At 55.7% G+C, this 26,946-nt stretch overlaps 2 protein-coding genes across 8 annotated transcripts in view; both read left to right on the top strand.

Annotated features, from left to right (window-relative positions):
• Positions 1-11,749, top strand: part of PDGFRB (platelet derived growth factor receptor beta) — a 43,483-nt gene extending 31,734 nt beyond the window's left edge. For all 4 annotated transcript variants that reach the window (XM_014597592.3, XM_019478530.2, XM_014597594.3 and 1 more), the window contains 9 exons: positions 184-337; positions 1,682-1,848; positions 2,128-2,246; positions 2,542-2,664; positions 4,020-4,131; positions 4,312-4,411; positions 4,530-4,635; positions 5,164-5,396; positions 5,739-11,749. In XM_014597592.3, coding sequence (XP_014453078.2) covers positions 184-337; positions 1,682-1,848; positions 2,128-2,246; positions 2,542-2,664; positions 4,020-4,131; positions 4,312-4,411; positions 4,530-4,635; positions 5,164-5,396; positions 5,739-5,907 — 1,283 coding nt within the window. In that variant the 3' untranslated portion in view covers positions 5,908-11,749. The remainder of the gene's footprint in view (positions 1-183; positions 338-1,681; positions 1,849-2,127; positions 2,247-2,541; positions 2,665-4,019; positions 4,132-4,311; positions 4,412-4,529; positions 4,636-5,163; positions 5,397-5,738) is intronic.
• Positions 11,750-17,805: 6,056 nt separating this feature from the next.
• CSF1R (colony stimulating factor 1 receptor) overlaps positions 17,806-26,946 on the top strand; it is a 28,280-nt gene continuing 19,139 nt past the window's right edge. For 2 of the 4 annotated variants that reach the window (XM_019478614.2, XM_019478615.2), the window contains exons 1-3: positions 17,806-18,011; positions 25,016-25,270; positions 26,153-26,437. In XM_019478614.2, coding sequence (XP_019334159.2) covers positions 17,963-18,011; positions 25,016-25,270; positions 26,153-26,437 — 589 coding nt within the window. In that variant the 5' untranslated portion in view covers positions 17,806-17,962. The remainder of the gene's footprint in view (positions 18,012-25,015; positions 25,271-26,152; positions 26,438-26,946) is intronic. The other 2 variants (XM_014597655.3, XM_014597654.3) reach the window with 1 other exon arrangement.

Genomic DNA, 26,946 nt, shown 5'->3' with positions numbered 1-26,946 from the left:
CCTAGGCCATGCAACCCCCTTCTCAGGATCTTTGGTGTTTCAGCTCAGGGCAGGGGAAGATGGGGGAGAACATTTTTCAGTCCCACCAACGTTCCCCTGAGCTAAGAAGCCTGTTTCCCACCCAATGCAAGTGATTTTCTTGCCTTCAGGCCCCCCCTGACTCAATGGACTTTGCTCCCCCAGGCCCCATCTACATCATCACAGAGTACTGCCGCTACGGAGACCTGGTGGACTACCTGCACCGCAACAAGCACACCTTCCTGCAGTACTACAGCGAGAAGAGCAGGCGGGAGGCTGAGCTCTACGGAAACACCTTCAGTGAGGACCGGCTCCAGAGGTGACCGCTCGGCAACACCCTTTGAGCTTACAGCCATCTCAGGCCCTAGCAATGGAGCCACGTCCTTTCTGGGCTGTGCAGCTCCAGGGACTCTGTTCTCCAGGCTCAAGGCAGGTGACTTTGGGGAGATCTGCAGGTGAAGAAGCCAGGTGTTCCCGGCACGTTTCGAGGCCCTGGCTTAGTTCTAGCTGTGCATTTTCAGGGCCCAAGGGTCCAGTGCCCTGGTGCATCCCAGTTCTTTCCCAGCCTCACACAGCACAGCCACCCCTATTTCTGCCCTGCTGACAGAGGCATGGGAGCACGTGTGCAGAGAGGCATTGCAGCGAGGAGTTGCAAAGCAGCTTTCCCCCCCCAGCGCGCAGAGGTGCTAGTGGAAGGGGCAGCATCTCCATACACTGCGAGAACCACTTGCAGCTTCCCTTCCAAGGCAGATGAGACAACCATTAAAACTGAGCAACAGGCAACAGTCTGGACTCGGTTTTCAAGTACAGACCTTGGGGGAGTCTCTGAGCTGTGGCATCCTCACAGCCTGGGATTTCTGCCCACCGGGGTCACCAATACGGCCACATGTTTCCAAAAGGAGGCGCCTGGTCTTTGGTGCCTGTAGCTACAACCCCCACAGTGTGCACCATGCCAACACATGCAAATACCTAATTAGGCACCTGCTTAGCATTTGCACATGCACACACACACAATTTGCAGGTGTAAGCAGACAAAGCTATACCCAGACCTCCATGCAATCCCCCCCGCCCCATGCCCTGCCTTTCTGCTCTGATGTGAGCACCCTCCAGGACAAACAGCTGCATGGGGAAACCAGAGATGCAACACTGCAGCAGGCAGGTGAGATGCTGGCTGCCTCCCCAGCCCTTTGGGAGCATTTGACTCCTGCCAGCCCCCCTGAGTGGAGAGCGTGATTCATTCCCAGTGCTCCCAAACACTGTCCCACTGAGCCCCCCAGTCCTGCCAGGGGCTTCCACCATCCCTGGTGATGGAGAAGGAAACCCAGTCAGATGTTAGGCATGTGCAGATCAACTGCAGACACTGCAATTCTGCCAGAAATCCCAGGCGCCCGTGTGTCAGCACAGCATCTGCTCCCAGCTGTCGCTGTTTCAGGCACGCAGCTGGTCACCGGCATGTGCCAGTGCCTGCTTTGTGCACAGATGTGTGCACGCGCGACTGAGATGCAAGCAAGCGTAGGCGGGCAGCTGATAGTGCTGACCACTGGAATAGAGCTCCATAAATGCAGCCTCCTTTCCCAGCATGGCAGGGACAGGCCAACTCTCCTCCCCGCCTGCCTGCACTGAGGGGCTCCTTTGCTTCCCTGTTCCCGTCCCCACTCGGCAGGCAGACATCCGTGTCCGTCGAGAGCGATGGAGGCTACATGGACATGAGCAAGGATGACTCCCTGGATTACGTGCCCATGTCAGATATGAAGGGAGAGATCAAGTACGCTGACATCGAGGCCTCCAACTATGGCACGCCGTACGAGCTGGACAGCTACTCCCCGTCAGGTACCTGCGGGCGCTGCTCAGGGCCAGGGAAGGATGCACGGGCTGTGCCAGGGTCACCGGCCCCTGTGGCTGGAGCGTGATCGAAAAGTCACATCCATGGATGTAACATGGTTAGGGCTGAGCTGGAGCATCTCCCACACCGAGGTGCCTTGGCTTCTCCCCTCCAACTGCGGAGGCCCGACAAACCCCAAAACCACTTCCTTTCTGCCCGGTTGAGTCAACGTGGAGGACTGCTGACAATGCTTGCTGTGTTTCTGTCCCTTTCTCTGTTCCTTCCAGCTCCTGAGAGGACAGACCAGGCTACCTTGATCAACGAGTCCCCCATTCTCAGCTACACGGACCTCATCGGGTTCAGCTTCCAAGTAGCCAATGGCATGGAGTTCCTGGCTTCCAAAAATGTACGTATGCAGCGCTGCTCGGCGTGTGCAAGGGAGGTATCAGAGCTTTTCCTGGGGAGGCCAAAAGCCCCTGGGTCTCCACCACAGCTTCCGCAGGAGCTCACTCCCTACCCTCTGATGGTGAAGCCCGCTCAGGAGACAACAGGCCTTTTCATGGAAGAGCCTGCAGATTGCAGCCAAGCCTGGCTCAAATCCGACCAGGTCCACACTCCAACCCCCCGAGCCAGCACTTGGCTCCTAAATCCACTCTGCTCCCTGGGCTCCCTCTCTGACGGCTCTGTCCCCTGCTCCGCAGTGCGTGCACCGTGACCTGGCAGCAAGGAACGTGCTGATCTGCGAGGGGAAGCTGGTGAAGATCTGCGACTTTGGGCTGGCCCGGGACATTGTGCGAGACTCTAACTACATTTCCAAGGGCAACGTGAGTAGCTGGGAGCCAGGTGTTTCCGCGACGCCCTTCCTCCCTGTCCTTCTCACCCGGGTGAGGTGTCTTTACCGGGCTACTAGCCCTGTGTGGGGCAGAACTAGCCTGGGATAACCCCTGCCTGAGCGCACACATAGGCCATTATCCCACTGCCCTACTGGCAGCAGCAAGGCTCATCGTTCCCCTAGATGCCTGGCCTGTGGCTTTGCAAAGGGTCATGGAACGACACGCTCATGCTTTCTAGGCTCAGATGCAAGCAGTTAGGGAACTGCAACTGCAGTAGGGACATCATGCTACCACGGCCCCTTCTAGCTGGGGCCCTGGGAGTGCTCTAGCACCTCGCACGCCATCCCCCTTTGCAGCGTGCAGCTTTGAGTCTCCGGTCTCCCAGGCTTCTGCACCCAGCACGAGGGCTCTCCAGAAGGGAGGCCTGGGCTTTCAAGCAGGGAAAAGTTCCCACGATGCGAATGAACGTCCTCCCCATCTTCTCTTGGCTTAACAGGTGTGAGCCGGGGCTTGGGGGCATTGCAGGAGGAGAACAGGAATCCCCGGCTCTTAGCGAGCATTCGCATGCTCATCTGTCCATCTCAGCATGCTTTCCAAAGGGAAGACTGTCATCAGCTGCACGTTGCTGTTGGGGAAACTGAGGCACAGGGAAGGGAAGTCACTTGCCCACAGTCACCCAGCAGACCCAGGCAGAGCCTCGTGTCCTGAATGCCGGCCCAGTGCTCTAGCTAGCAGCTGCAGTAGCACTGCCCTGGCCTGGGGAAATAGGTGAAGGAGGAAGGGAGGTTCAGTCTCCCTCCTTCCCTTCTCCTCCTGAGAAATCACAGTCTGGTATGCAAAAACGGGAACTCAGTGACCAAATCTCATTGCTGGAAAGCAAGGATCAGCCCCCACTGGGCTATCAGAGCCTGGGCGGGGAGCAAGGTCCCTCCTGCATGGGACTTTCCAATGTAGCTTCAGCATGGCTGCCTTTCCTGATAAAACAGGAAACGAAACTCAGCTCCCTTGCAACGCTTCCTGGGGATTATTTTTGATATCCCTTGCGCAAGTGGATCCATGTCCAAAGCATGCAGCACAGCCCTCAGCCAGGCCTCTCCCAGTGGGTCTCAAGGCCTCCAGGTTGGAGTAGCACAGGAGGTGGGGAGAGGAGAGGAGTTCCTCACCCCAGGGCCAGGTATCCACCTCCCATCTGGCCCTGGCCCGTCCCAAGCCTAACAGATGGAGGTCCATACCACAAAAGCGCAGTCAGGGGCTGGTGTCTGCATTCCCCTCCTGCTGGCGGCACAGACACGAGCCGTCATTGCCCAGCGGCCCAAACCCATTCCCACTTTGTGTTTTCCTCGCAGACTTTCTTGCCTTTGAAGTGGATGGCGCCTGAGAGCATCTTCAACAACCTGTACACGACCCTGAGTGACGTGTGGTCTTTCGGGATCCTCCTCTGGGAGATATTCACGCTGGGTAGGTGTCCTGAAACTCCCCTCCCCCCCGCCGAGCACAGCCCTTTGGCGAGGCGCCGCCAAACCAGGAGCATTTTCTCTCCATTTCTCACCCACGCCAGGAGAAAGACCCCAGTCCTAAAGCCCCTCTTGTCCCCCGCGGTCCCTTAGGCTGATTTCCTGCTCTATTTTCTGCTCCAAGGTGGGACGCCCTACCCTGAGCTGCCCATGAACGAGCAGTTTTACAACGCCATCAAGCGGGGCTATCGCATGTCCAAGCCCACGCATGCCTCTGACGAGATGTAAGTGCTACCCACCCGAGTTCCCACTGGCTTTGCATCTTCCGATGCCTCCCCACCTCACCGCTCCCACCCTCTAACTCCTTGCACTGAGCTTTCCCCTCCACCTCTGTCTCCCCAGCTACGATATCATGCAGAAATGCTGGGAAGAGAAGTTTGAGATCAGACCTTCCTTCTCGCAGCTGGTGGTGCTGATGGGGAACCTGCTGATGGACGGCTACAAGAAGGTACGTCCCCAGAGCCCCCATGCCTGCACATTAGGGACAGATGAAGGGCTCTGGGTGTATCGCTCCCACCCTTTATCAAGCCTGTTGGGTCAACTGCGTTAATCTGCAGATCAGTCCGCCTGATCTGACATCAAGCTCAGTTGGTGCATTTAAAGGAATAAGAGTGAGCTGCTCCCTTTGGGATAGTCTATGGTAGAGGCCAGCAAAAAAAAGCCTGTCCAGTGACATTGCCCAGTTTGTCCTGGGTGGTGGCAACGTCCGGGATGTATGAAAAAAAACGAATACAAGCATTGTCTCGTGGCTCGCACCCAGCCCTGAGCTCTGTCCTTGGCTCTTCCCCAGAGTCAAGCCACTCCCTTCCATGTCTTCAACCACTGGCAGCTTTTAGGTGCCTGATCTGCCTCTTGCACAGGCTCTGAAGTGTCCCTTTAGATGCCCGAGGGAGCAGGGAGAGCTGACAGGGTCCCAGCTGGCTGTACCCACTCGCCCTCACGCCATGTTTCTTTGCTACTTGACCCGCGGGCGCAGAGGTACCAGCAGGTCGATGAGGAGTTCCTGAGGAGTGACCACCCTGCCGTCGTCCGCACTCAGCCCAGGATTGCCGGGGTAAACGGGGCCCAGCACAGCTCCAGCGCCAGCAGCATCCTCTATACGGCCGTGCAACAGAACGGAGGGGACAACGACTACATCATCCCCCTGCCCGACCCCAAGCCCGACGGAGCAGACGAAATCCCCCAGGAAGCTTCCGTCAGCCGGGCCAGGTAGGCAACCCGAGCTTCCTCGTGCTTCCCCTACCTTGACCCCCCTCACCTCTGGCCTCTGACCTTTCTGCAAGCACCGTGGTGGCAAGGGTGGGCTGTGATGTGAGCAAGGAGGGCAAAGCTGGGATCTTCTCCCTGTCCCTCCAGGATCTGTAGATTTACCCACTGCCTGCCCCCTGTCCTGCCCACCCAGGCTGCCAGCTGGCATTCAGCATCCTCATGCTGGCAGGTGACACATCCCTGTTATCATGGCACAGGAGAGCCACGTGGGTCCCTCTCCTGCCATGAGAAACGTCAGACAGAGCATTTATTTCTCTGCTTCTTCCTCTCCCCTCCCTTCAGCTCTACACTGAACGAGGCAAACACCTCATCTACGATATCCTGCGACAGCCCCCTGATCCCAGCGCAGGATGAGGAACCAGAACCAGAACTGGAACCAGAACCAGAACTGAAGCCAGGCTGCCAGGAGCTGAGCCCTGGGCATCACGACACGGAGGAGAGCTTTCTGTAGCTGGCTCTGGGCTGATGCTGCACCTCACCCGCCAGGGAGATGGGCCAGGGGCCAACCCAACCTGGCAGAGCCGTGCTATGCATTGGGGGACCCCTGTGCCTCAGTGCTCCTCTTTTCATCCCACCTTCCAGCACAACCGGGGAAAGACAGACGCGTTCCCTTTCTGTGCCAAAGGACCATGCACCAACCCCCATCCCGTCCCATTGCTACACACCATCCCAGCCACCCAACTGTGGAAGAGCGGAGGCGTCTGCTCACAGAAAAACCTCTTCTCACCATGAAAGGAGATGCTGTCTCTATAGGAGACGTTGCCTTTCCCTCTGCTTGATTGCATATCCCAGCCTCTATCCCGCCCTGCTAAAATGCACGGCGCTGAATTCCAGCTCATCTCCATCGTGCCCGCCTCTCTGATGCTCGGTGTAGCAGCCATGCGGTGGGCACAGCAGAGCTGCCAGGGATGGCCGGCTGGACAGACAGCCCCCTCTCATAGCTCGCTGGTGAGGCGAAGAGAAGCCAAAAGGCCACACTCCAGCCATTAAGAGAAACAGGATTCTCCCTCAAGCACAACCAAGGTATAGCGACTGCCGAAAAGAGGCCTGTGGTGGGTCTCGGAGACGTTGGGTCGCCAGCCGGCACACTCTCACCCTCTGCAGCATTTCGGAGATGGGGCAGCACCGCAAGCGCTGTGGTACAGGTACCCGTGGTGCTGGGCCACGTTGCTGCAGGCATCCCAAGGGGCTGTCCTAGACTGAACCCTCCTTCTGCTCAGAGCTGCTCCCTGGGCTGCCAAGGGCATGCCGGGACCTGGGGACACTCGGAGCCGTCTTCTCCTGTGTGAACACTAACCCCGATCACTCGCTTCAAGGGAACAAGCCAGACCTCTTCATTCACCATCCGGGGCCAGTATAAGGAAGGAATGGCTACCTGTTCAACGTGATGTGCCGCTGAACCTGGCTGGGAGGGTCTCCCATCCCGGCTGTGTGTTGTCTGTGGGGACCAGGTAGAGTCAGGGGCTTGTCTGAGTTCCTCTTTCCTTCAGGACAGGGGGTGTCAACTGAGCCTCTTTCCCTAGGCAAAGCCATGCTGAGTGGCCAGGGTGCAAGCACGCCAGCCTAGGAGGCCCAAAGACATCTCACGTAAGAGAGAGAGAGAGAGAAAGAGAGAGGCTGTGAAGTCCCCCGAGTGCCATGCCATGTCTATGCCCCCGCCACTGAGAAGCTGTTGGTGGCCCACCTGCCAGGGGGAAGCCACCAAGCAGCCTTTCCAGTTGCAAGGGGCCAGCTGATCCCAGGCAGATGTGGCGCCTGGAGCCCTGCGGGCTGGGAGCTGAACAGAGGAGGGAGGATCGGGCTGGAGGAAAGGGCTGGGGGGCATGACCCCATCACCCTCCCTTACAAAGCCACCTGCAGGGTGGACACGTGGAGACTCTCCCTCCTGCTTCACACCCAGCATTTCAAACAGAGTGTGAAGTCCCTGCCAAGGTGGGCAAGAAGCAGCCCAGCCGCGGTAGCAAGGGGAATCGCTTCAATTGGGGAAACCGCAGTTTTCCTCCTTCGAGAGTACTGAGTAGACTCGAGCCTTTCCCTCCCTGCCCTGGACCTCCATCACCTCTTTCACCTTCCCCTCCCCAGCCGCACTCAGTGGCTGCGTGCCTCCGGAGAGAGCCGGTCAGACATTGGGGTGACCCTTTGTTCCTAGCAGCCTCGCTAAAGCTAGACCGAGGGGAACGGGCATGTCCCGTGAGGTTTGCCTTGCCAGTAAAACGCAAACACTGTTAGTGGTAGCCAGCAGAGTGCTGCTGATAATAACCACAGTCAGTACAGTTTGTCTTTTCCAGCCTGAAAGGTCAGCCTTCCCAGCAGCCAGAGCATCCGCCCTGTGAATAGCAAACGTTTTTCCCCACGTACCAGTCCTCTAGTAAGCTCCATGTGCCATGAACAGCCGCCAGGCCACAGGGAGGCAATAACACCGCAGCTGTGTGGGGCGAGACCGCTTTCCCTTGACGTGGTGGAGGCTCAGGTGGGTACGTGCCACCACAAGGTCAGCCCATGGGGTCTCACTCCTGCAGGGCCACTGCTCTTCTCCCACAATGCGAGTGGCACGTATGCTCCACCCGGGTGGGCTCGGGGGGGTCCATGCATGATCACAGGCTTTACCTGCCAGGCTGGTTTCTCTCTTCACAGCACCTCTTCTTACTCCTTGCAGTTGAACGTGGGATCATAGCCCTGGAAGGGGCTTCCTGGGGTAAAGCCCATCCCTGCTGTTGCAAACACAGTATCATACAATCCTGTTCCCACTGCGAGCTTAGATGCTGGATGTGTCTAGGAGGGTTTGGACCGGGCAGATCCTGCCTCGGGCAGGGGGTTAGACTAGACGAGCTCTGGAGGGCCCTTGCAGCCCCATTTCTCTGTGATGTCTATGAATGACTGATCAGGCCCGTCTTTAAAAAAGTTAGGCCTCTTGCCACCACTCTGATTGATTTCTTCTTGGATTACTTCTTCCTGCAGACTATAGGTATGCACGGCCAGTGGGATCCCCCTTTGTTCTGCTGCCAACATCGTCCTCCAGCTTGAAACGCTTTCTTCCCTCCCTGCTGTCTCCCTTCCTGCCATACTTTTGGAGAGTAATGCTCTCCTTTTGCTACGCTGAGCAGTCCAGCTGGCTGCGTTCCTCTCCTAAGCCAGGCTCTCCATTCCCCTCCTCTTCCTCATCGCCTTTCTCTGCACCTGTTCCCGTTTCACTTCGTCTTTCTCGCGTGTGGGTGGCCAGCACAGTGCCCAGGATCCCAGATGGCATCCTACCATTATCTTGCACAATGTCTTTCGTACTTCCCTCTCTCTACAGAAAATACCTTGCGTGATAGATCCTGGTATTGCACTGGTCTTTTCCACAGCTGCATCGCAGGGGAGGCTCAGAGCCAACCTGCGATCCACAAACGCAACCAGACCTTTCTCCTCTGCTGTCACTGGAGCTGAGGGATTGTCAGCACATAGCAGAAATTCTTGTCATTAGCCCTCAAGTGCATGATCTTGCCCTTTGCACTTTTAAACGCAGTCTGTTCCTGTTACTCCAGTCCCCAAGGCCTTCTGCTCTCCCACTGGATTGACAATGTTCCCAAATTTGGTTTCATCAGCCGTTTTCTTTCCCCTTCTCCTACATTTTGTGCCAAAGTCCTCAATGAAATAAGATCGGTCCCAAGACTGATCCTTAACAAGCTCCTCTAGTAACTCCCCTCTCACCTGAGGCTGCCCCGGGTAACCAGTTGCCATCTCTCCTTTAGCCAGTCCCTTGCTCGCTTTGCAACATCTCATATTAATCATCTCCAGCTTCACTAATTATTTCCCACATGTCACCGTATTGGATGCTTTTCTGGTGTCCTGAGAGATACGATCTACTGCATATCACAGATTAGATAGCTTAGCAAAGAAAGAGATCAGACTGGTCTGGTTTAGCTCCAGCAAACCCAGGTTGTATTTTCTCCCCCCCACCCCCCCTTTTCTTTTTTTTTTGGGGGGGGGGGGAGGGGGGGTTAACTTTTCCCTCGTTGTCTTTATTCTTTCCTTCAAAGCTCTTCTGACACCTGGCCTGTTGTTGTTCTAATTACTTCCCCCCACCCTTCATCTTCAAACAGATGCTACCTTAGATGTTCTCCAGCCAGTTGGCATCACCCTTAAGTTACTAGAGTTATTAAAATAGTTGCTGCCAAGCCCATTCTTGCACTCCGTGGTATTTTCAGGTCTTTACTTGAAATACCCCATTAGCTGCTGCATCTCTGTGCAACGCTGCACTGCACACATCAGACCTGGCTCTGGGGGCGGGAGTCACAGGCAAAGGGAACCTGATGCCAGTCGGATGCTTTGTGGCCCTGTCTGGGCTCGATGCGAAGTGTCTGATCTGCTTTCCGCTTGGCTGCAGAACTTAGTTTCACATCCTGCCCAGGGCGTGCGGTGAGATTGCTGCCTTGCCGCTGCAGCAGAAAGCCTTTCAGCTCAGGGTAGGGGGTGCTGGCCAGGTGAGCGCCACGCAAGGTAAGACACCAGCCAGGTAGCCCCAGGAAACCCGAGGAGGGAACCCCGTTTTCCAAAGAGTGGACTCACTTGGCTCAATTCACCACATTGGAAACAGCTCTGGGGAAAGCCCCCCAGGTGCCCACAGAACAGAGTCAGTGGCCCAAACCAGCCCGGATTTAGGGTTCACCACCTCTCTCTCTCTCTCTCTCTCCCCCTCCCTACTTCTGACATTCCAGCCCCCGGTAAATCAGACGATGGGGGGCAAAAATACCATAACTTTTCCGTTTCCATCAATTATAACCGGGATGCGTCCAGTCCTATTCAGAAGGGAACCAGTGCCTCTAGGTTTTAGTTTATGTGGTTGGTTTTGATTGGTTGTGGGGTTTTTGTGTATGTAGAGATGAGCCCAAACTGAACCCCACATCCCAGCCCCTAAATCTTTCCAGCCTCCGCAAAGGGAATCCAGTGCTGCAGTTTGGGGCCATCTCTACCGCCTCTCTTTAATTGTATGTTACTCCGCAGCTCGTCCGATGTTATCAGCACCAGTATAAGCCTGTTCTTCCTGCCAGCCACTATTCCTTGTGCTATGTATATCCGGGGGATGCCTGTCACACCGCAGTGTTTCTTTCCATGTTTAAGACGCTTATGCTGATGTGCACGCGGTTTGTAGTCCTCTTGTCTTCTGCTCCTCGGATGTGTTGTTTAAACCAGTGTTTGGCGCTGCGTTGTGAAATTCAGAGCATGGTGGACTTGACTTGCAATGAGCTGCCTCGGTTCCCAGCCCCGGGGACCCTGCTGGAGGGGGCTTCCCAGCGGCAGGAGTTTGCCAGGCACCGACAAAGAGCAGCCAGTAGAAAGTTGGCCAAAGTGGGAAATGCCCCCTTGTGCAGACCCAACAACTCTCCGAGAGGTGCAGGGCCAAGTGGACAGAAACATCCAAGAGATTCGGTAATAGGGTGGGACGGGGCACCACATTAGATGCCAGTGCATGACCCTGGATGGAGGCAGGCAGGGGGTCTCCTCACTGCATCTTTTGGGAGAGCTTTACCAAAGGCAAGCTGCATTGTGAGCAAGGCAGGGGCAGGCACCCCTCCGCAGGGTTCACTCCTCATTCACACATCACACCTCAGTGCTGCCCCCGAGCCCAGCTTTGGGGTCACGGTATTGGTGCCCAGAGTGCCCACACATGCCATGGTGCAAGGAACCGTGGCTGCCAGCCAGAGCAGCCCCCGAGAGCTGGCAGGGCCAAGCACAGCAGCACGGCTCAGCGATGGCACGTCCATTCAGAGAGCAGCTGAGCAGCAGCTCCTGGGCACCTGCAGGCCCTGCCATCCTGGCCCTGCCTAGGTGAAGCCTACCAGGACCTCAGGCTACCTCCCAGACTGCTGCCACGGCCTGAAGTCACTCACCTGGGTGGCATTGCAGCAGCTGGGACAACAGCAGACCTGGGGGCTGCAGGATTGGGAGAGTGGGGAGAGTCAGGACTTCTACCTAATCAGATGAAACATTACCTGGTGCCTTCTGTCCTGGCAGCATGCGCCTGTCCTGGGCTCTTCCTCTGCCACGTTCATGCCTGGATGGAAACATCTCCTGCGCTCGTCTTTGTCATTAGCCTGTCTTAAGTCACGGGGGGTGGGGGGGAGAAGCCAAACTGAGATCAAACTACGGTACCAAAGAGCTAATGTCCTCCTAGGTGTTTACAAGTGTGTTAGTAGGACTCTTATTACATTGCATTTATACCCGTGAGATATTATTTTTATGCTGTAAACTTTACACACGTGTTTTTAAAGAAAAGGGTTTTTTAAAATTAAAAAGTTTTGTTTTCTTTTTCATCCTTTCTCTGCTTGCCATTACTGGATGTTTTTTGCTGGGTTCCCGCCCCCTGCCCCCCTGTAATCTCTCATCTGGTTGCATTTGGGTTTTATTGGGAACAAAGATTAGCCGTGGTAAGGGTGAGAGAGAAGAATGTTAATGCGTTGCATATAGCCGCTGGCTTAGGCAAGGCTAAGCTGGGGTACCAAGCACAGAGCAAGAGAGCGACGGTCTCGTAGCCAGGCGCTGAGCCCACAGCCCCGGTGCGGGAGCGGGTCCCGTGGGCACGGCTGGCTCTGCCCAAAGGACTGGTGAACAGGCTGGGAGTCATCGCTGCTCCGGAGGGGGCAGGTGAGTAGATGGAGCTGGAGATGCACAATTCAGCAGCTCCCTGCTAATGATCCCTGGGGAGGGAAGAGTCCAGGGCTTCCCCCATCCTGCACAGCCAGTCCCGAACGCTGAGCTCGGGGCAATGTCCACTGTCCAGCAGGGTGGCCTGTCTGGTGGCCAGAAACCACATCACCGACAAATCTGTGGGGAGAAATCAATCTTCCCCATGGCTCCCCTCCTACCTGGGCTCCCCTTCCCCTTCTCCCCCAACTTAGGACTTGTGCAGAGCCCCTCCAAATAGTTTGTAACCCCTCCCCACACGCTCTTTACAGGGACACCAGTAAATCCCTACACCCTAACCCCACCCCCATGCCAGGTCCCATCTCCTACCACACCTGCTGCCCCTCATACCCTGCCCCTGGAGAGCTGAAGCATGGAGAGCCAGGCTCCCCAGGACACCAGCCCCCTCCTGTGTGCTATGGCTCCAATGGGACTGTGCATCCCTGTCCATCCCGTGATGTTGAACCGCCCCATGCAAAAAGAAAGGGACAGCAAGTGTCTTGCCTTTCCACCAACAGTTTGTAAATCTGCCCTGCAAAGCCTGGCTGCGCCTGCCTGGGTGACAGTTGCACTGGTGCCCCGCAGGGATCCCCACTATAGCCATCGCCCCAGGTCCAGACACCAGCACAGAAAACCTCTTCCCCAGGCAGTCCCAGTATAGCCATCACACCAGGTCCAGACACCAGCACCAAAAACCTCCTGCCCCAGGCAATCCCAGTATAGCCATCGCCTCAGGTCCAGACACCAGCACAGAAAACCTCCTGCCCCGGGCACCTAGTCTGGCTGGCCCTGTCTCCACCCTGGATAGTTTCATCTGCTGAAGTCGAGGCTGATGCTTTCTGACTAGGATGCTCTTCCCAAGGGAAAGGCACCCAGTTCACACTGATTCACAGGGCAGGCTGAGCTGGCACAGGCAGCCCAGCCTCTCTCCTCCACCAACTGAGTCAGCAGGAGCTGAATCAACAAGCAAAAAAAGCCCCCCTATCCCCACCCCTAAAGACACAGTCGTGCCTCTCCCAGGGACAGGAGATGGCAGGCAGGGAGGGGAGGGGAAGCTGCTTTTTGGGATCCAGTTCATTCCCACAGGGTACTTGGTCATTGCTTAGATCATTGGTGTTATTAGGTAGGTTGGAGATGATGCACAGGCTACACATGAAGGTGAGACCCAATGCAATCACTTAGCCACAAGTACCATGTCTGCTGGCCCTGCGCTAAGCCATGAACTTCCCTGAGCCCCAGCCACAGCCTGAAAGGAGCCGGTGATGGAGGGTGGCTCATGGGCCACCAGGGAATGGCTGGACCGTGCCACCATGGAGGTGTTCTTGTCCTGGACTCGAAATCCCTTCTGGAGTTTGCATTGGTGGGAGCCCTGGTGGCCTCCACAGGGAAGCCCCAATCCACCCAGCTGTGCAAAGTCTCCATCAGGCAGCAATGTGGGGAGAAGCAGCAGGACAAAAGGCAGAAGAGGAGCAGAGGGAGACTCAAATCCAGGACTTCTCCAGATCTTGCAGCCAAGCGGCTGCTCCAAGAAGGCCCCTGCCTGGACCATCGCATTTTCCACCAGGCCTGAGCAGTGGTAGCAAGGGGTCAGCCTGATTCACCACAACACAGGCACAGCCCAACAGGAGTGGAGAAGCTTCCACACCTAGAAGGGGAAAGGGCCTGACAGCCGTGTCGCCACGAGACACTACGCACAACCACACACATCCACAAGACCCAACCCCAGGGCCCCTTCTCATGAAGACAGCACCACTGAGCCCCATTCCCTCGGGAAAAGACACGTCCCCTTTGCTAACTTCTAATGGCAATAGCCACGGCCGGCGGGGCGGGCAGGAGCGTGCTGCAGCTCGCTCTGTCGGTCAAAAACCTTCCTTGGAGCCAAGTCCCACTGCAGCTCCTGGCCCCAGGAGGGGTGTGAATCCTGCCTTTGCTATGACCTAACTTCTTGGGTAGCCCTGGTTCCTCATCTCTGACCTCACTGGACTCCTGTTAGCCTAGCCTGTGCTGTGCAATGCAACACAAACCCTGGCCTCCCTGGCACAAACCCCTCTGCCCGTGCTCACATCATGCAGAAGGCACAGGATGCCAGCACATCAGAAAGTCTCATGGACTCCACTAGTGCAGCTGCAGAGATGATGCTACATCCAGCACTAACAGCCTGACTTCATCTCTCAGCTCTCGATAGGATGAAACCAGGCAAGGAGATGAGCCGCTGAGGCTCCAACCACTTCAGCTGGAGCCCCGACCCTCTGGCTCAGGGCTACCACCATCGTTACCACCTTTGGCAGTGCACTACGTGGGGAGCAGCTTGTCTTCAGCAGGTTTGCTGTATAGGTTTTCTCCAGACTCAGTGCAGAGCATGCTTCTTTCTGCCCCTTGCCAGCCCTTCCCCAAGCCATCTCCAGCCAGGAAAAGGCATCAGAGCTCCACACACTGACCCCTGAAGTGAGGCAGCACCAGCACTGCCTCCTGCTCGTCCCGTCTTCTGCAGTCCCTGGAAGACGGTGGCTGGAATAGAGCGAACCCTACCTGCAACCCCAGGAGTCTGCACGGGGCGAGAGGACAAGGGTCGGCCTCTGGGACGCCACACGGGCAGCGCTGTCCCCATGAAGGTGTTCCCTTTCAAACACTCTGAGTCTCTGAGCAGCTCTGTCCTGGGAGCTGCCGTCCTTCCCTTCGTCTTGCTGCTCCCCTCTCACGCATCCAGACCCCAAAGCAGACACCTTCCCTGCTCACCTGCAGGTGCTCAGCACCTCCGAAAAGAGCAAGCCCCCATACTCATGGAGAGATGGTTGTTCTCCCAGCAGCTTTGCCTGTGGGCTCAGGGCAATGTGAGGATAGGAGTACCCTCTTCCCTGCAGCAGTGCCACGATGCAGGCAGCGGTGTGCGCCAAACTCTTGTCATCAGCAACGTGCAGCCTTGGCCAATGGAGGTGTCACGAGTTTACAAAAACCCTAAGCAGGATTTGGGCTCGCTGTAACAGCTGTGGATGTGGCAGACCCCATATGTGAACTGCAGTCTCCCAACCCTGGGGATGGTCAAACTGCAGCCTGGATGCCACAAATGACACGGGCAGCCTCTGTGCGGAGCAGCAGTTCAGGCGGGGGGACCACGGAGGGAAGCAGAAAGCAGAGCAGCAGCTTGAGAAGGGGAAGAGGACTGGAGGAGCACTCGGGGAGGGTGCAGGGCTAATTTGCGGTATGCCTGCCAAAAAGCTTGGCCCCCACTGCCTTAGATGATCAGCTCACGCTCCTGAGTGCCCCTCCAAGCCTTCCCCGCTCTGCCTGCAGGGCTCTGGGCATGCATACAAGGTACGGCAGGGTCAGCTAGGGTGCGAGCTGCATGCCATCAATGCCAGGGTAACTGCCCAAGTGCATGCCCTTACCCTGAGGTAAATGCACATGGCCTGGTCTCGAGCTGGCCGAGAGGTGGCAACAGGAGGATATTAGGGGTGGGGAGAAAGCGGGGGCTGGACTAGACAAGGATGCTGGAGCCAGCAACTAGCAGGCTGTTGCAGGTCACAGGCAAGTGCATGGTCGTACATGTTAACCCCCTAGACCACGCACACACACCCTCCCCCCTCTCAGATAAGCTGGTCCCGACTATCCCGGGTCCACGGATGCTCCAGTCCCACAGCAGTGCTATTTTTCCACGGCCACAGTACATTACCTGCCAGCTCCCCATGAGCCGGTGACTTGCCAAAATGTGGCATGTTTTGCGAGGGGCCGTTCGGGAGGGGAGCAGGAACAGCTGAGAGATTGTTTCCTTTCCCTGTCAACGTGTGCTTCAGTCGGGTGAGTCAGGGCTCTCCGTACTGGGACTTTGTTCCTGGAAAAGAAAGAGAAGGGGAGAAGTAAACTTCCTTCGAAAAGCCCCTTTGGCTTGAAAGAAGGGAAGAAGCTATGGCCCAGCGTCTCCTGCGGTCTGTCTCACCTAATTACCCTGCTCTCGGCTCCAGACCTGCCTCCTTCTGCCCGGGCTAAAATCTCTGCCTGTGTCTGTCTTCTCCTGGGGGATCTCTCACCATCTGCCAGACCCCAGCATGGCCAAGACAGCGCTCTGAATCTCCCCCCAAGACTTCCCCCGTCTCCCTCCTTGACCCTTGCAAACACCACCGTCCCGTCTGCCACTCGCCCCATAACCTGCCCCCCAGGAAGGGCACCATCAACACTCAGGCCTCTCTCCAGGTGTCCGTATCCAGGCCACCCTGGGATCTGGGGCTGGAGCCTGGAGGAGCTGGGGCTGCCTCCTCTCGCAGAAAGGGGAAGAGAAGAGGGCCAAGGAGCAGTGAGCCCCAAGTCTGGAGGAGACCCTGGGCTGGGCTATGGCCCCCAGGTTTTGGGGTTCAGAGTCTGAAGCTTCTTGCACCCTAAGGGGCAAGTCCCTTGGGTAGCAAAGGCTCTGGTGCCAGACCCGGCCACCCAGAGGCGCTGCACCTACAGATGTAGCCTTTCACTGCCTCTTCCAAATTCCTCCTAAAAGCCCCTGTTTCACCACAATGCTCTCACATACCAGTGATAATCTGAAGTCCCTAGCGCCCTGCTCTTGCTGCTGACTCTGCTGCCTGTCTGCATCCCGCTGCCTTTCACTCGGACTCTGCTTTGGGGTAGGGCCCCTCTGTTTGAGTGGGTGTTTGTACAGCGCCTGGCGTGCTGGCCAGGACAGGAGCTCCTGGAGGCTAGGGTAAGGCAAGCCATAATGGCAAATCTTTGCCCGAGTGCTGAAAAATGCTCTCCAGAGCTGCTCTTCAGGCAGGTCCCCCACTTGATGCCCTGCCTTGCATCCATGCCACCAGCCCCATGGGTACTGTCAGGTCTGGGCCAGGTCAAACAGCCCCAGGCTTCTTTCCAGATGTGGGATTTGCAGGGCCTCAGTTCTCTACAGTGTAGGACAGGTCTGGTTTTGTAACACCTGATGCTTGCAGTTCTCTTGAATGTCACTGATTAGGTTGACTCGACGAGCCCAGCTTAGGTACCAGCCAAGGCATCACCAGGGCAATGTCCTGTGAATGGTCAATGGAAGTAGCATCGCACACCCCTTTCCTCCCCTGCCCTGATGCTGGTTATTTGCCTGGAGCTCTGGCCCCCAATCAACCAGACTTCCAGGAACGGACGCCTGAGGTCTTTGCTTCCCTCTGGGCCTTGCTGGGCCAACCCTCTCTGGGCTCCCCGGACACTTCTCCCAGGGTGAAAATGCCTGCGCTTCGTGCTCCAACTCCCTGTGCTAGATTAGCACAGCTTGGCTGGCTGCATTCATTGCCAGATTGGCCAAAAGTGGCCTGAAATCGGTTTCTTCCCCCATGCCAGCGCAAGAGCATAGGATGGCATCTGCACCCCAATGCGCCTGCCTAAAGGGAGCTGTGACGGGGCCTGGTTCCCACGTCCGTATTTTGGAAAAGTTTCATAAGTAAAGTATTTACGTCAATCTGCTCCCCATGATTCAGTGGCTGCGATGTTGAACGTGCTGCCATCACCGACCCATGACACCGCCCAGCGCGGAGGGTGGGCAGCAGCAGATCTAGACCAATGCCGAGGATGGCCCTTGCAAACAAGGCGTGGTGAAGGGCCATTCTCTGCCCCGGTGCCCCTCCCTGGGGCGGAGGGGTCTGCTTTTGATGACATGGTGTAACTCTCCTTCTTCACAGAACTAGGGATTTCCTAATTTGTGGTCAGTTTTGAAAAAAAAAAAAAAGAGAAGTTTCTCCCAGATCAAGCAAGCCCCTGAAGGAGTCAGCGTCACTCTTCACTCCAGCCTTCTCCCTCCAGGGGACCCGCCGTGCTGGGCACCAGCTTCTCACCTGCGTGCAGCATACCTGATCGGTGCTGAGTGAGCCCCAGGGGACATGGGGCCTGGCCTCCTGGTGCTTCTAGTGGCAGCTGGCATCTGGCATGGTAAGTCTGAGCGCGCCAACTTCACTGAGTCCTGGGAAGCTTTACGCGGTGGGCCAGAGTAGGTGGCTAGAGGGAGAGTGGAGCTCTGGGACAGCACAGGGCACAGGGCGGTTTGCGATACCTGCACGTGGCCGTATCGACAGGCCCATGGGCCCGTGCTGTGAAGGCACATCTGCTTGCAATGCTGGGCACCAGGAAAGGGGCAGGCTCCAGGAGATGCCAGAAGCTCCAAGACAATTTAAGACACCCCTTCCTGACTTGAAAGGTAACTCGGCGCCTGGGAGAACCGACACATGTGTTTAGCACGCGAGATGTCTGAGGTCTAGCAACTTCCAATAGTTGCTCGCGACCTACTAGAATTAGCAGGTTACATGTCTCCATCTGTAGGTACCCAAATGACTTTATACCCCCAGCCCCTGTGTCCTTTTAAGGGCTGAAACTTGGTTGAACTGTGCCACAGCTCTTGGCCGAGCCCTGGGCTCATCCTGTCAATGCTGATCTCGATGCTTGGACACCTGCTGTGCAGTAAAGTGCAAGCAGCGCTGGGCGAGCAGAGACAAACTGTCCTTCGGAGGGCTGGGTAACAAGCTGGATCCTCCAGGAAGCGTCAGGGGTTGCCTCAGGCAGGGGGTTCTCTAAACTTCATCCTTGGCCACCCAAATTGGTTGTGAGCTTAAAGTGGTCAGACTCAGGGAGAAGCAGCAACAGCTCCTTCTCTGCACCCTCATCTGTCGGAGGGGATGCAGGTGCTGCTACAGGGTCAAACTGCCTGTGAGCATTGCTGCTCCTGGTCTTCAGCGGCCAAGTCTTTATCTGAGTTGCCTGCAAATCTCACAGCCCATGGTGTGGGTGTAGGAGGTCTGCAAGGGCTTGCGTGGTGCTTGCTGTCTGGATTGAGGAGTCTGTTTCCTGACTCCTTGGTGAGCCAGGCTCTTCTCAGCACTCGCTGGGCTTGCCTTCACCACAGAGCCCTCTGTCCCCAAACAGGGCTTTCCTCTCCCGGTAGGGGCAGGATGCCCAAATCATTGGTGGGCTCCTCCACAAGCTTGACATGCCCATAAGCATGTGGGAATCAGATACTTTAAGATCTGGCTTGGAGCATTTCCCATCTTCTATGGTGGGATGCATTTCCAAAGGTTTGTGCCCATCTTAAGGAGGTCCCAATTGAAGCCTCAGGCCTGCACAGAGATGCTGGCTGGGCAGTGTGGGACATGGCAGGGGCTCTACGTTTCTCTAAGGATGCCCGTGGAAGGTCACTCTTGATGCTGGAGGCCACTGGAGCAGCCTGGCGTGGAAAGTAACCTTCCTTGGGGGTTGTCTGTACGGATCTGACTATCCCGAAGGTGGCTCTTGTCTGGCAGATGCCACCAGCATTGCTTCTAACAACTGCCAGCGGTTAGAGCGGTCTGCCTGTGAGGCTGATGCAAAGCCACAGCCCAGCTGCTTCCCAACACCGCGGCCCCTACCTGACCACAGAGGCTTCCCACCATGCAGGAGTTGCTCGGGGCTCCCACTCGCATCAAACCATTCCCCATCTAGCTAGCTGCCAGGACTCAATCCTGCAGGCATGCTCTGAACCTGCCCCAGCCCTGTGCAGCTGGCACACAAGGTGGGGAAAGGAGAACATGCCTTGGCAGTGAACGAGTGCCCTGAAGCATGGTAAGCCTGGCTTCATGGCTGCTCTGCCAGACCTGGAGCCGGGCACTGAATGGTATTGGGGAGAGTAGCACTTCCAACCCCTGGCACTGAGCTCTGGAGCCTGTCAGCCTCCCTCTCTGGCCTCTTGTGTATAATATCCTGTTATTTATGCCAAGTGGAGCAGCTTGCACCGAAGGCACCTGCACCCCCGAGAGCACTTGCCTGCAGGGGAAAAGGTGGATTCAAAGCCCTGCTTCTAACAGGGCAAGGGCAGAGTTGGAGCCTGGATCCCACAAGAGAAACCTAGCCATCTCGGACAAGCCTTTGTTAAATCTCTGCGGAGGGGAGACCAGGCTGACCCAGCACCCAGTTGCTCACGTCTGAAGGTCCCCAGCACACGATGGGCCCCGTCTGGCTTGGAGAAAGGCACCTTTCTCAAGCCAGGGCAGTCACGCTGGCACTTAAGCCTTGCCAACTTAGGCAGCTCCACACTGAGCTGGATTGAGAGGAGCCTCTGATGAGACCTGTAACTCTCCCCACACCCTGCCCAACGACCCTGGCCCCTCCTGCAAAGCCAACAATTCCCGGGAACTCGAAAGCAGGGACCGCAGAGCCATGCCAGGTCGCTCCGAGGATCTCCACACAAGACATCCAGCATGGTTAAGCCATAACCACCCCTGTGAGCATGTCCAGCGTCCACCCCGCATCCGTGGCTTTCCCATTCCTGCTCACAGGCTCCGAGCCTGGTGACATGCCAGCGAGGCCAGGCTGGGGCATCCCTCGGGAGGCTGGGGTCTCCAGACAAGCTGGAAGGGGACACCCCAGTGTAAAGCCTATTTCTGGGTTTGGTGTACGCATGGAGGCATGCGCTTGGGAATGCCCACCCCAGCGCACATCCATCCCTGAGTTAGGAGCCGCAGGGGGACACAGCTGAGGAAGAGCATGGCTGACAGTTGTGGCTGGGCTGGAAGAAGGGGAAAGGGCCTCATGCTGTAACTGGAGGTCACGGTTACACAATGCTGGTGTGGGAAAGCCAATGGCCGGCACTTACTGACAGTGCTGAGGAAGCTGGTGGGGATGGCGTGGGAGATGTGCTTGAGCCCTGTGCTGCGTCTCATGCAGGTCAGCAGGAGCCCAAGGAAGAAGGAAAAGTCCTTGCATGTTGCAAAGGAGGTGGGACAGGATGATCTACTGCCCTGCCGTGCCCCTTAGCCCCTCATCTCATGCCCAGGTGGGCTCCGGTGCTACCATTACCCAGGTAGGGAAACCACTCAGCACTGCTGCTTCGTTGCACCCATGCAGTGAGCGAGCCATCACTTGGACTCTTCATATCACGCTTGGCTGGATGACAGGAGCAATGTTGCCCCATCACAAGAGACGGGCTTGATGCATGAGTCACTGGGCGATTGCTCTGTGGCCAGCTGATGAATCATAAACAACCTGGCCTGGAGTCCATGGGTCTGTGAAATAACATCCATGGACTCTCCGCCAAGCAAGGGGCACCAACTCCTTTGACCACGCACCTCTCAGCGACAGCCACGTGGTGTCCCTTGAACCCCTTTCACATGCCTCCTTTAAGAAGTACATGGGAACAAGGTGTTCTGGCCAAGCCAAGCCAAAGCTGCAAATGTCAAGACTGGCTGCCAGTCAAAAGAGTCTGCCAAGCAAACCACAGCCCCTAGTGAGGTGGGCACAGAGGGCAAGGATGGACAAGAAACTAGTATGTGAGCAAAACATCACCCCCCCCTTACTACCTTCCTCTTAGACAGAGGTTCCCAACCATTGGGACCGGGATGAACACCCTGCTTAGACCCCATCTATCTGGCCAGGCAAGCGGCTTCCACCACCGGCAGTCATGTGCAGGGTTAAAGTCGGGCAGCGGGGCAGCCCCGGGAGGGAGGCAGCCAGCTCCGTGCACCCCAACCCACTCCCATGCAAGTCAGTAGTATAAAAAAAGGTTGGGAACTGCTGTCCTAGGACTCATTCCTGTATATAAGGGAGAGGAAAAACCTTGTACTGCAGAGAGATGGAAAATGTGGCTTACGGAGGATTCTGGGATATATGTTCCCCAATTGGGAAAGGAGAGAAGTGGTTCCTCTTTCCATGGCAAGAAAAAAAAATAGCAATGGCAAAAAAGAAAAAAAAAAAACAACCCTCAAAAGGAACAACGCATCAAATGTTTCCACATCCCCCAAGCCTTCATCTCGGCCCTGCGGCAGCCTGCCCACAGGTCAGCAATGCCTCCGCGGGGAAAACATTGCCAGGACAGCTGTCTCTGCACAAAAAAACAGCAAAGCGCTCTTCGCATGGACTAGACTTACAACAGCAATGCAGCCCCGTGAGCATTGCAACCCTCGGGAGAAGGCAGCTGTGAAAGAAAAAGCACAGTCCAACTAGTCTACCTGCGTGCACACAAGGGCCACCGCCAGAATAGGGTCAAATCTACCTATTGTCACTTGGGTAGACTTGACCCTTTTTCAGGACATTGGTGACAGGGTCCAGTCAACAAAAGCCTTGGAGATATGGGACAGGGACCTCACCATGAAAGGCCTTAAGATGCTCTCTAAAAGCCCTCCCTCACTCCTCTCCTCCCCCTGGAAAGATTGCTAAATCCATGTGGTATTGATTCGCAGTGCTGTCCCCTTGCCCTTCCAGGAAACGTGCCCGGGGCTGGACTGCAGCAAGGAACATTTTTCCTCTCCCTGGGAGAAATCAGGACTGGGTCTATTGAATGCCATAAACTTAAATGAATAAAAGAGTGGGGTTAGGAAACCAGGAGCAGGGGGAGATGTTACCATATCCTAGCGTATGCTTAGGTCCCTTTAAGATGGGCTAATGATGGGGTAGAAAAGGAGAAGTGGAGTAGCCAGAGGAAAGGGGCCAGGGGCCGCCAAGCCCCTGGAAGCACAGCTAGCCCTTCGCAATGTGTTTCCGGTCCCCTCGAAGGCCTGACGTCAGGCAGTAAAAGCGCTCCTTCCCCAGGCCTGGGACACTGATTCATGTCTCACTTCCCCTCACCCTAAATTTAGGCCATGACTAAAAAACTCGCTGACACAGGTTTCTCTGCAAGCAGAGGGCTGGAGCAGGGTCCAGGTTCCCCTTTGTTCTGGAGGAGGAAACACCAGTTCCCCAGAAAAGCTGACAGGCAAAGAGGGTGCCTAGAGTTCAGCCCCAAAGCTTGGCCCAGTGCAAAAAGGCTATGTAGCAAGTTGGGGATGGCAAAAATCGGAAGCCGGGAGAAGGAAAATGTGCTGGATGCAGAAACCGCCAGAAGAGAACAGCCGCTGAGGGACTGACAGCAAAGTCCCCGAGCAGTCGGGATTCATAGTGTCATAGATGTAGGGTCAGAAGGGACCTAAGTAGATCTTCAAGTCCAACCCCCTGCCCTGGGCATAAGTGCATACTGGGCTCATATGACCCCAGCTAGGTAACTATCCAGCCTCCTCTTAAAGACCCCCAGGGTAGGAGCCAGCATCACTTCTCTTGGAAGCTGGTTCCAGGTCCTAGCTGCCCTGACAGTGAAGTAGCGCCTCCTGATGTCCAGCTTGAACCTACTCTCAAACAGCTTATGGCCGTTATTCCTTGTTAATCTGGAAGGCTCTCGGGGGAACAGGGTCTCTCCCATTCCCCGCTGGCCCCCCGGTAAGTTTATAGACGACCGCCAGATCCCCTCTCAGCCCTCTCTTGTGGACGCTGAACAGGTTCAGGTCCCGTCGCCTCTCCTCGTAGGGTCTGCCCTGCTGCCCCTGACCATGCGAGTGGCTTCCTCTGGGCCCTCTCCATGCTGTCCACATCCCTCCTGAAGTGCGGCGCCCAGAACTGGACGCAGTACTCCACCTGCGGCCTGACCAGTGCCACATAGAGGGGGAGGATCACCTCCTTGGACCTGCTCAAGATGCATTTGTGGATGCAGGACAAGGTGCGGTTGGCCTTCCTGACCGTGTCCCTGCACTGTCGGCCCATGTTCATCTTAGAATCGATAACGACTCCAAAATCTCTTTCTGCCTCTGCACTGACGAGAAGGGAGTTCCCCAGCCTGTAGGTATGCTGCTGGTTCTTCCTCCCCAGGTGCAGCCCCTTGCACTTGTCAGTGTTGAAACCCGTCCTGTTCTCATCCGCCCACCCCTGGAACCTGTCCAGGTCCAGCTGTATACTGTCCCTCCCTTCTAGTGTGCCCACCTCGCCCCAAATCTTGGTGTCAGTGAATTTGAACAAGGTGCTTTTCACCCCCTCATCCAAGTCACTGATGAAGATGTTGAACAGCGCAGGCCCGAGGACCGAGCCCTGGGGGACCCCACTGCCCACATCCCTCCAGGTCCAATATGACCCGTCCATCACCACTCTCTGGGTGTAGCCCTTCAGCCAATTTGTGACCCATCTGACCGTGTAGGCATCAATGCCACAGTCACCTAGCTTTTTAATGAGGATGGGGTGGGAGACAGTGTCAAAGGCCTTCCTGAAGTGCAGAAAGACTACATCCACTGCGACACCCACGTCCAATAATTTTGTGACCTGATCATAGAAGGCCACCAGGTTGGTCTGACAGGACCTCCCCTACTCAACCCATGCTGCCCCTGAGCATCACCCCCCACATAGGTCCTTCCCAGATGTGCTCCTGGTTAATTTTCTCAAAGAGCTTCCCCAGGATCAAAGTAAGACTAATGGGCCAGTAATTGTCTGGGTCCTCCCTCCTCCCTTTTTTGAAAATGGGGACCACATTGATCTTCTTCCAGTCATCTAGCACCTGGCCAGAGCACCATGAGCACTTGTAAAGCCGTGCCAGGGGCCCCACGATGACCCCTGCCAATTCCCTCAGCACCCTGGGGTCGAGAGCATCTGGACCTGCTGATTTGATCATGTCCAGCCCCTCCAGAAGTTCCCTGACTCGGTCCTACCTGACCCTGGGCCTGACAGAGTCTCTCCTGAGTCCATCTTGAAGCTCGGTGGGGGAGCCCCAGTCCCTACACAAAAAAATGGAGGCAAAGAAATTGTTAAAAAGGTCTGCCTTTTCCTCTGGTGCAACGACCAGATTGCAAAGCATAATCTGCAGGGGCCCCACATTACCCAGTGCCTTCTTCATACTCCCTATGTTCATTAATTAAATCTGGATGATTAGACTTCGCCACCTGAGTGTTTGAGGGCTCTGACATTAATTTCTTCTCTGGACCCAACTCTTTCCATCAGAAAAGCTGGAAAGCCATGCCCCTTGGTGAGTGCCAGCAAGGGAAAGGGTCTTTACTGTATACGTACGAGGAGCAAACTAGCCTGACATGAGACTTTTCCTTGAGCCCTTGCTAAAAAGCTGTGCTCTGACATGGGAATTCCTACCTGGGTTGCTCATCCACCCTCTCCTTCTTTGCTTGCAGGTTCGGCATCTCCAACCATTGAACCCAATGTCCCCACTGTGACAGTGAACAACGGAGACCTGGTGAACTTCCTTTGCTATGGGGACTCCAGTGTAGAATGGATCACCAAAGAGAAAAACAAAGTTGTGCACACCATGGGCACTAACAGCACACTTACTATCGCTAGTGCTACCTACAAGGACACAGGCACCTACCAGTGTGCCTACACCAACAGCAGCGACCGTGGGAGAGCCTCTGTGCATCTCTTTGTGAGAGGTAGCTATACCACATCCTGCTCTGTTGATGATATAGGACGGTTTTCAGTTATGCCAATAAAAGCCCTCATGGAGGCAGTGTGCTCAGTGGGTGGTACAGGAGTAGAAAACAGGATGCCTGGGTCATTTATTCCAGTTGCTTCACATCCCTGGGCCTCTCTGTTCCCACCTATAAAATGCAGCTAATGGTGCAACATCTCCCACCCCCTTTTTTTTAAGCACTTTAAGGTATAAGGATGAAAAGTCCCTACAAGAACTAGGTAGGAGTATTCGCTATTCAAATAGCTTTTCCTCAGGTTAAACCAAGTCCTAAGCAACATAAGCTAACCCAAAAGGCCCAGAAAAGGTGTGTCTGCCAGGTCCATACCAGGCACAACTCTATTCCCTTTAACAGAAGACCTGTCCCTGTGTAGCCAACCCATAACTTGCACCTGAAGCTTTACATCTGCGTGAGCTCTGCAGTACATATGGAAAGCCAGGTTGTGCTCAGAGCCACGGGCTCCTACACCCAGCCCACGTCGGGCCTACAAAATGGTCCGATAGCATGTTTTTGCCTCTGCCTTTCAGGGAGACCTTGCAGTCGGGCATCTCCAGCTCCTCATTAGCCAGTCAGATTGATTCTTCCAGCTCAGGTTTTTTGTCAATATAACCACTTATTAAAGGGCTAATTGCCACTCACACAACCTCATCTCAACTTTTTAAATGTCATGGCCTCGATCTGCCTTGGCAATTGTCTTAATAAGCTGTGGGGCTATCAGTGGGGTCAGGACTGCCTGCCACCAGCTAAAAGCTAGGCAGCCATGCAGGGCAGATAGATGGGAGCTGGACCTATCACCCGACTCTGCTCAACTTCACTGTCTGGTCTGTCTTATCCCCCCAACAGATCCTACGAACGTGTGGTACGTTAGCACCTACAGAGTCCAAGTAAAGGAAGGCAGTGACGCCCAGCTACCCTGTCTGATCACCAACCCAGCCTATGGATCCAACGTTACCCTGCTAATGGACAACCATTCCCCCATCTTACCAGGGACAGAGTTTTCTTTCAGTGCTCAGGATGGAGTAACGATATACAGAGTCCAGCAGGCTCAGAAAGGTTACTACAGATGCCAGGTCCTGATCAATGGAGAAGCAAAGAAGTCAGCAAGGATCAGACTGCTTGTTTCTGAAGGTGAAGGGTTAGGTTTCTGGCTGCTTTTCCAGCCGCTCCATGAGAAGTGGTAGCACTGGTGGGGGGAATTCTCCCGAGGAAGGAAGGACCAGAGAGGTTAAGGATGGGAAAGACCAACAGGGTCCCTGAGACAGGAATTTTCAAGTTATGTGCCCAGTTCCCACTAAAGTTGGTCACCTACCCCAGAGGTGCCTTTAAAATCACCCTAAGTCTACCTCCCTACCAAGGCATGGTTGTCCCCTAGGGCTGTGTCCTGGGTAGACTTAAAGTATCGCTTTGAAAACGCTTCCACAGCCTAATGGCCTGCGTAGCACTGGGAGGGCCACATACAACATCGCCAGGAAGAACAGGTTCAGTCAGCAGGATCCCACTAGCACTGACCATAACTTTGGACCCTGCCCTCCTGCCTCCTTGGTGCTCTGGTACTTGTAGACAGGGGTGAAGGTTGTAGCCGCATTGGTCTAAGGACATAGGCAGACAAGGTTCTTTGGGTGAATCTGATCTCTTTT

The sequence above is a fragment of the Alligator mississippiensis genome, chromosome 9 (assembly GCF_030867095.1).
Source record: "Alligator mississippiensis isolate rAllMis1 chromosome 9, rAllMis1, whole genome shotgun sequence".
NCBI classification, from domain to species: Eukaryota; Metazoa; Chordata; order Crocodylia; family Alligatoridae; genus Alligator; species Alligator mississippiensis.
Note: the sequence above shows the minus strand (reverse complement) of the source record. Positions and strands in the feature narration are given on the sequence as shown.